Source organism: Cannabis sativa, chromosome 6, assembly GCF_029168945.1.
Source record: "Cannabis sativa cultivar Pink pepper isolate KNU-18-1 chromosome 6, ASM2916894v1, whole genome shotgun sequence".
In the NCBI taxonomy this organism is placed as follows: Eukaryota; Viridiplantae; Streptophyta; class Magnoliopsida; order Rosales; family Cannabaceae; genus Cannabis; species Cannabis sativa.
Genome location: NC_083606.1, coordinates 73,688,992 through 73,697,581, shown reverse-complemented (window position 1 = coordinate 73,697,581; position 8,590 = coordinate 73,688,992). Strand labels below are relative to the sequence as shown.

The 8,590-nt window shown below is 32.3% G+C and overlaps 2 protein-coding genes across 6 annotated transcripts; one reads left to right on the top strand and one right to left on the bottom strand.

The window, feature by feature from the left end:
* On the top strand, positions 1-2,378 carry LOC115694830 (uncharacterized). Of its 2 annotated transcripts, none has more exons than XM_061117645.1 (3): positions 1-425; positions 697-2,108; positions 2,188-2,378. In XM_061117645.1, the coding sequence occupies exons 1-2, from the start codon at positions 337-339 to the stop codon at positions 2,087-2,089; spliced, it is 1,482 nt and encodes a 493-aa protein (XP_060973628.1). In that variant the 5' UTR covers positions 1-336; the 3' UTR covers positions 2,090-2,108; positions 2,188-2,378. The 2 variants fall into 2 exon arrangements, with proteins under 2 accessions (XP_060973628.1, XP_060973629.1); XM_061117646.1 differs by having other exon boundaries at positions 4-425; positions 697-1,045.
* A 473-nt stretch (positions 2,379-2,851) lies between these two features.
* LOC115725406 (cysteine--tRNA ligase, chloroplastic/mitochondrial) lies at positions 2,852-7,079 on the bottom strand. 4 transcript variants are annotated; one of them, XM_030654920.2, is made up of 10 exons: positions 6,895-7,079; positions 5,754-6,140; positions 5,597-5,660; positions 5,260-5,421; positions 4,836-5,006; positions 4,393-4,674; positions 3,910-4,035; positions 3,590-3,793; positions 3,330-3,431; positions 2,852-3,259 (listed from the first exon to the last, which is right to left on the bottom strand). In XM_030654920.2, exons 2-10 carry the CDS (start codon positions 6,122-6,124, stop codon positions 3,035-3,037), a joined length of 1,707 nt encoding a protein of 568 aa, XP_030510780.2. In that variant the 5' UTR covers positions 6,125-6,140; positions 6,895-7,079; the 3' UTR covers positions 2,852-3,034. The 4 variants fall into 4 exon arrangements, with proteins under 4 accessions (XP_030510780.2, XP_030510781.2, XP_060973627.1 ...); XM_030654921.2 differs by having other exon boundaries at positions 5,597-5,664; positions 6,895-7,046; XM_061117644.1 differs by lacking the exon at positions 6,895-7,079 and having other exon boundaries at positions 5,260-5,462; positions 5,754-5,830.
* Between the last annotated feature and the right edge of the window lie 1,511 nt (positions 7,080-8,590).

Below are 8,590 nucleotides of genomic sequence, written 5' to 3'. Positions count from 1 at the left end.
AATCTATTTTATCATTTTAAAAAACAATGAGTTTAATTAACTACTTTTACAAAACACATATTTACCCTATATTATATGTTACAACAAAGTAAACCGTGGTCCAAAATGAATCAATACGAAGAATATATATTATAGAGTTTTCTTTCTTTTTTATATTCTTTTTCACTCTATTAATTCTCCACTGTGTCTCAATTGTCAATGTCCATATGTTTAATTCTTCCTATTCTTGTTCAATCTTATCTTGTGATCATCTTCATAATTCTATGAAACAACTATATCTATATAAATATATAAATACTCATCTAAACTAAGAAAATTATTTATATCATAGAGAACATGGATGGGAGTACTAGTAAGGAGGAAGATGTGCGAATTTCGATTGGTGAGCAACAAGAGACACAAACTTCAACTCCAACAAAACCGAGGTATTGATTGTTAGATCTAGCTAGAGAAGCCCTAGTTTTTTTTCATTTTGTTTCCGAATGAGTTTCTAATTTTGAAAAAAGGGTTACTTACCGATCTCTAATCCGATCAAGTTAACTCGATTTGGTTTTTTTTCTTTTATTTTCTTAATACGCACTTGAATCATGAATTATTAATATTCATAATTATTAGCACTAAAACATATATTTTTCATTAAAAAAAATTATTTTCAAAAGAAGTTTCTAATTTAAAATTTTTTCTATTGAAATACAGCTCTAGCTCTTCCAATGCTGATAGAAATTTGATTAATGAAATAAAAAAAGCTGAAAAGACCAAAAAGAGAGAAGTTGAAAATGATCACGACGAGCGATCACAAATAAAAATACAAAAGGTTCCAGAAAGTATCCTAAAAAAAGAGATTTTTAAAGATTATTCCATCATGCCGAAAGTGATTGCAATTGGTCCTTTTTATGTTAATCGCGATAAGTTGACGCAAAAAGAACTCAAGCATAGATTGGCAGCAAGATTTATTCGAAATAGTGGCGAAGGTGGGGAGATTCTTCTCTTAAAGTTCAAGAAAAATTTCACTAGTGTTGAACTAAAGAAGCTCTTCAAGGAAAAGGTAATTAAGAATAATAATGAAGACAAACTAATTAGGATGTTGTTTGTAGATGGGTGTGCAATACTTCAATTTATAGATAGTTATGTTAATAATGACATAAAAGAGTCTGATGAGATTAGTAATATTCAAGCAAATGAGATTTGTCATGATTTATTTTTGGTAGAAAACCAAATTCCCTTCAAAGTACTTTTGGTATTAATGAGATTGAGCGAAAAAGGGATTGAATTCGCAAAAAGCATCTATTATTTTTGTTCTATGAACATTATGGCACCGTTAATTTATTGTTTGCCAAGGCTTCAACGAAACATAGATCGTTTACCTATCTTACCTGATCAGCAAAGACAACTCTTTAAAGAAGATAACAACGTGCCTATTCATCTTCTTGACCTACTCAGATCAGAACTCTTATTTGTCGATTCTAAAGATAATAGTAGTGTTAATGTAGATGATGATGATAAGGGTACTAAAATTTTTCTCTCTAGATCTTCTTACAAACGATCTTTTCGCAATGTTCAAGATCTTAAAGAAGTTGGCATAAAGTTAAAGCCTGACTACTCTATTGGCTTAAGATCAATATCTTTCTCATCTCGATTATTTACTTTCGGTCAACTTAACCTTCCACCCTTGATTGTGGATGAGACAACAAAACAAAAGTTGTTGAACTTGGTTGCTTATGAAATGTGCCTTAACAAAGACTATGTTGTGACTTCTTATTTGAGATTGTTAGATTCACTCATCGATTGTGAACAAGATGTTAAAGACTTAAGATCAGCATACATACTTAAAAATAATCTTGGTAGCGACGCACAAGTAGCTGAACTGTTCAACAGTATAGGTAGCATTTTGGTTACTTATGATGCTTATGCGAGTGTAAAAAACAACATACAAAAGCACTACGAAAGAAAAATCGCTACTTGGAATGCTCAATTGTGTCAAGAACATTTAAGAAATCCTTGGACTACCCTAGGTGTTTTGGCTGCACTAGCTGGACTTTTGTTAACTGGAATTCAAGCTTATTACTCTATACATCCTAAAAAAACCTAAACTACCATCACTAGAATGAGTAAGTAATAATACCCATCTTATAGTTAAGCTTCCCTTAATGTACTATATTAATTAACATATCTCATTTTTTTTTACAGGTATTGGTTTAACAATGAAGACTACTCATGGAAGATGAGGAAAACTAAGTGATCTTAATTAAGGTTACTCTTTCTATTAATGAAGCATTTATATGTAGTTGTATTGTATAATTGGGATTAGATGGAAGACATTATATGTAATTATTAGACAATGGATTTACCATATTTATAATATTATGTGTGATTAGATGTGAAATAGTAATAAATGTAAATTCTTATTACATATCATGTTTGGCAAAATATATAGAAGTTATGCCAAAAAATTATCTAAGATTAATAGTATATAAGACAGAATTGAAAGTATATAAATACTAAAATAATAAACTATTTCAAACTATGTTTGGATATAAAATAGCATAATTATTTAAAGTCAATTATTAACATTGTGTAAAATTATTTAAAAATGATTACACTCTCAATTGTGCCTAAAAAATTAACATTATAATTACACAATGCACTAAATAACATTGTGTAAAATTAATTGTATTTTATAGTTTTAATTTATAATTACACTCTCAATTCTCACAACTTACAAAAATTTAAGAATGAAATCAAGAACCTTAAATTATCACTAATTACATGTAGTTACTAATACTATGCAACTACTTTTTCTTTTCTGTCAAAAATTATTGTGTAATTATTTAAATAAACAAATACGTCAAACTTAATAATTACTCGAACTTCTAACAAATTTTGTAAATTCAAGAAAAGGGAAAAATTAAACAAATAAATAATGAATCCAATCTATACTATTGCAGATTGGATCAAATCAGTTTATGTCTTCACCGCAAATTGAAATAAATTCAAAATACGAAATTTACACTTACGCAAATCAGATTGAACACAGCTACTGCTCTTGAAGCACGAGAGGTACGGCCGGCCTCCAAGTTGTCGTCCCATCTGGGCTATCCATAAGAGCAATGCCTACAGCAGCTAATTCTTTTCTGATTGCATCCGATTTTTCATACTCTTTTTGGCTCCTAGCCTCGGTCCTTTCCTCGATTTTACGCAACACTTGATCTTCTGTTAATTTGGCGCGCCTCAAGGCTTTTTCCCCTAGTTCCTGCAAAATCTGTTGCCATAGAAGAAAGTCCATAAATGTGGAAAACCAGAAAGCTCATATCACAAATTCATATACATACGTTGGTGTAACTAGTTGGCATCAATCCTAAAACTTCCAGTGCATTTCTGATCATCTTTTCCAGAGCTGTAAGCGATTCTACTCGTAAAGCTTGCTTCTTTCCCTGCACAGTAATATAGTACATTTCATGTCATGTAACCGAGAACCGAAAAAAGGATTGAAAACAACCGATTTTGTAGCAAACCACATGTCTGACCATTTGAGCTTTACCTATAATCAATAACGATGACAATAAGATTATAAAATCTTGCTGTACAATACCTTACGAGTATGTAGAAGATCATTGATGGTTTTTAATGGATCAGACAAGGCAGCCAAAACAACTGTAGTGTGAAGATCATCTGACATAGACTCCACAAAAACATTTTGGAATTTGTTGATCTCTTCCATGATGTTGGGTGGAATGGAATCTTTCAGAGCTGTTACTTCGTGTTGTCTCAGAACGTCTTCGCAATCATGTAAAGTCTATAATGAAACAAGTTTAAATTTAGTAACTTTAAGTCCAATTCCAATAGGCACAAAATGCTAGAGAACTCTTTCGAACATCTTAAATTAACAACCCAATAAGGAGAACCGAATACCTGATAGATGTAGAAAATACGTTCCGAAGCACTTTCAAGCTGTGCATCAGAGTAGTTAATTGGAGACCTATAGTGAGTCGCCAACAAGAAAAGTCGCAAAGCGAGAGGGTGGTATAGTTCTATGACCTGAAAAATCATAACTTAGATCAACTCGAAATGTGATACACTTTTCATCTAATCCAATACTTGAAAGAAAAAGAAAATAGGTATTTTATTGATATCAAAGAGAAATTACAGAGTTCCAAACTTTTCGAGATATCTCTCTGAGTAATTTTTACTCAACAAAGCAATTCCTCACCTCTTACAATTGATCAGCTCTCTCTTTATACTAAGTCTCCCTTAACTGTTTTAACACCACTATACTACAGCTCACTTAAATCCTAATCAGTAATTTCACTAATATTAAAGTGTAACAAAATAGAATAAACAATTAATGTGATTCTTGTTTCCTTTTAAGAAAAAGGTGATTAATGATTAGTTTACCTGACGAATCGTGAAGAAGTTGCCAAGGGATTTGGACATTTTCTCCGAGTCAATAGTGACAAATCCGTTATGTATCCAGTAACTTATATTACTTTGTCTGCATGCAGCACAGCTCTGAGCAATTTCATTTTCATGGTGAGGAAACACAAGGTCCATTCCTCCACCGTGTATGTCAAACGAGTAACCCAGATATGCAGCACTCATGGCACTGCATTCAATATGCCAACCAGGTCTTCCAGGCCCCCAAGGACTCTCCCAGAAGGGTTCTCCTTCCTTAGCAGACTGCAAGACATTTGTGATAACATTTTTTTGAATTTCCACATTAGAAAAGTTATTCCACTAGTTTGTACATTGTAATTATAATATAGAAATTCAAAGATTATTTACTTGGATTACCAATGAAATTTACAATATGTATTTATGCCTACACTTCAGGTATTTACCTTCCATAATGCAAAATCAGCCGGATTTTTCTTCCTTGAGTCAACAGCTACCCGCTCACCAGCTCGGTTATCTTCCAACTTCCGACCAGATAGGCGTCCATATTCTGGAAACTTGTCTACGTTGAAGTAGACATCACCCTCAACTGAGTATGCATACTCATTACCAATAATCTGTGAATAAAGCAATGACAAATAAATTACAATCAAGGCCAAAATCATAGAACTCTAAACCAAACTTGAAATCATTTTCTTTCTGCAAAAATGGTACACAGCAAGACAATGCAGCTGATAAAAAAATATCAATTGCAAAAGAACAGTGACAAAGCAAAAACAAACTTTATGTGATAGATCATTTAAAGAATATGCAAGATGCAAGTGGTAGGAAGGAACTTCCCAGTTATTATTGAGCATTAGAAAAAACTACCTGTTTAATCATATCTACAATCTGGGTCATGTGATCCGACACTCGTGGTTCCACGGAAGGCGGCAGGCAATGAAGATAGACCATATCTTGATTGAACTCTTCACAGTAGCGTCTACTCAAATTGATTGGATCCTCCCCCAACTCCTTTGCTCTAGCAATTATCTACAGAATTTGACAAATTTTGCAGACTCAGCTATGCTATCCTGTCATACCATATGGAAACTAATTGGTATTTGACATGGTATACAGCCCAACCTTCCGCAACACATTGTACTTTTACAGAGCTAAGAACCCAAATTTACATAATTGACAACAAACCCAACAAAAGGCTACTTACTTTGTCATCCACATCAGTGAAATTACGAACGTAACATACTTGGTATCCCAAATGCTTCAAATATCTGCCTAATTCCAAACAAAGATAACACAAATAGCATTCTAATTAATATCTAAAAGATACAAAAGTTGTCATGAAAAAGATGAAAGAGAAGGACCTGTAGAGAACATCAAAAGTGACATAGACGCGAGCATGGCCAATGTGGCTGAGATCATAAGCAGTGACTCCACAGACATACATCCCTACCATTCCTTCCACTTTGGGCCTGAAAACCTCCTTTTTTCTGCTCATTGTGTTGTACAACCATAGGTTTGTTGACAATGGATTCTTTGATGCACCTTCTTCGGATTCACCTTGAGTTTTCTTAGCAATCAATGATGGAGATGAAGAATTGAGGCTACGAATGCTACTAGACTTGAAAAAGGGGTGAGGTCGGTGAGTTGCAACTTGAATAGTCCGAGTGGAGTAGTGAATAGAAGACAATTGGATTGATAATAAGGGTTTGTAGCACTTGAGCAGAGTAGCCATATTGGGTTTTTCACCACTTTTGCATGGAAAAGAAAAATGAACGTCAATGTCAAAAAAAGGAAAAATATTGCAGACTGAGATTATCTCAGCTATTCAAGGGGCTTCAATTATATTAAGGTTTCTAAACTATGACTGTTTCTCAATACAAAATGTAAGATTCAAGCAACACCATCCCATTATCATTTCACTTCTTAAAATTAGACATACTTTCAAACCAAAAAAATGCTTGAAAGTATACAAACATTATTTCACATCATTGAAATTCACATATTCCAAAATGAGCAACCAGTTGAATCTAGTTCATAAATAGCAGACTTTTTCCTAATGATATTCAAAGTCTACAAATAATCATCAAGCCATTAAGTAATTCAAACAGTTAAGCTAAACGTTTCAGAAAAAGGGCAATTCTTGCTCATCCAAAAATACATACATAAACACCCACTTCGACTTTCATCAAACATAAAGAGTGCATAGTTGATACAACAATATCTTACAAAATCTCATACCACTATTCTCTGATTTTTGCAAATAAAGTTGGCATTTTTCTGAAATTATGATTGATAATCAATTTGAGTGAGTTCAAATTCTATGTTTTGAATAAATTAAGACTAACATCATAAATATGAGTCTTAAGAGTAGAAATATGATACTTGACGATGGTTCATCATCCTATGGATAAAATTTGTGAGTGTAAGTGAGTACAGCAGTGTCAATTGAACAATCTGAGTTTAATTTAGAAGACAAATCAAAACAATATGAAAACTACTGACCTGCTGCTTCTGACTGAGATGACCTAAGCTCCACTGCCGTCGGCGTCGGCGTACTGTGGATGAGTCGCCGTTGCCGAGAGAGAACAGAGAGAGAGAGAGAGAGTTGAGAGTAACTAACGGCTGGAGACCTGAGATAGCTTTGAGGATAGACAACTAATTGGGCTGGGCTTTGGCCCAGTTTTCTGGGCTCTTAATTTACACTATACACAATTTTTATTTATTTATTTATTTATTTTTTGGTTATTTAAAAAAACACAAAAAAAAACAATAATACGAATTTTGAACATTATTATAGTTTTTAAGATTTTATCTACATAAAATATGGTATTGTAATGTATTTTTATATTATACTCTTGTTATTTTATTATTGAAATTTTTATTATTTGTATTTTTTATATTATTTTGATATTATTTTGTTGTTATTTTTCTATTATTTTTATGTAAATTTTTGTGTCTTTATAGAATATTGTAAAAATTGAAGGAAAAAAATTGAATATAAAAGTATAAATTTTTAATCAAAAATAATAGTTACACAAAATGTTTTTATTTTATGTTCTTTTGGTTTATTAAAAAGTTTATGTTGTGTATAGTTTTAGTTTTTGGGAGTATATTTCAAGTAATTTTTGTAATGCTATTGCCTTCCTCACTCGTTTTTGAGAAAACTTCTTATGAAGTTACTCTAGTGAAATTACCTGAGTCAAGCAATAATATATACTATGTTAATATGGGTAGTATTAATTAATTTATTTGAACTCTCTTTTTTTTTTTTTGAAAATGAAACGGGCATAGATGAAAATTAGACCTCACGATTATTACAAAAAAAATTGTTCGGGATAGAAAAAACACACAACCAACCATACCGATTGTTTGTAAAAGCCCACTTAGCCACATCATCAGCCATAAAATTACAAGTTCTGCTAACAGAATAAAAATTACAACAATAAAAAAGCCAAGAGAGTCTTTTACAAAAATTAGCGTAATTCTCAATGTTCCAACGAAATTTCAAATCGTTGAGTGAATTGATAACCATCCTAAAATCACTCTCAATAATAATAAACTTACAAATTTTCTCTTTAGCCACTTCCAGTACCAAGCAGCAAGCAGCCGCTTCACCACAAAAAGCATCAGAGAACTTTAATCTAGCTATATGCATCTCGCAAACCACTCCAAGGTGGTTTCTAGCCACAACTGTAATACACATGATATTTATCCCTACTTTAACATCACAGTTTAGCTTAACCCACTCAAGAAGAAGAAAGCCAACTTGCAACCTGACACGAGAATAGAGTGAGGGAAATAGAAGCACTGTAATCTACATAAGAATGATAAATATAATCAATACACTAATAAATATTTAAGCTCTCTTGAACTTTGAAATCTCATACTTACACATTATCATAATCATCACACTTAACTTCTCCTAAACGATGTAAAATTAACATCTTTTTCGAATTTACTTTTACAAACGGATTTATTTTAATTAATTATTGCTCTTGTTTATCTTACTCATTTACTATCTTCTTAGATCCGACATCAATAAAACTAGGGCTGTACATCGGTCGGTTTGGGCGGTTTATCCTATATATTTTCTAACACAATCTAAAGTTCGGGTTGCTAAAATTTAAGTGCAACCCGACCAATTTAAAAAAAAAAATTCTATAAACCGACCAACGGTTTGGTCGGGTTAACCCGCCCA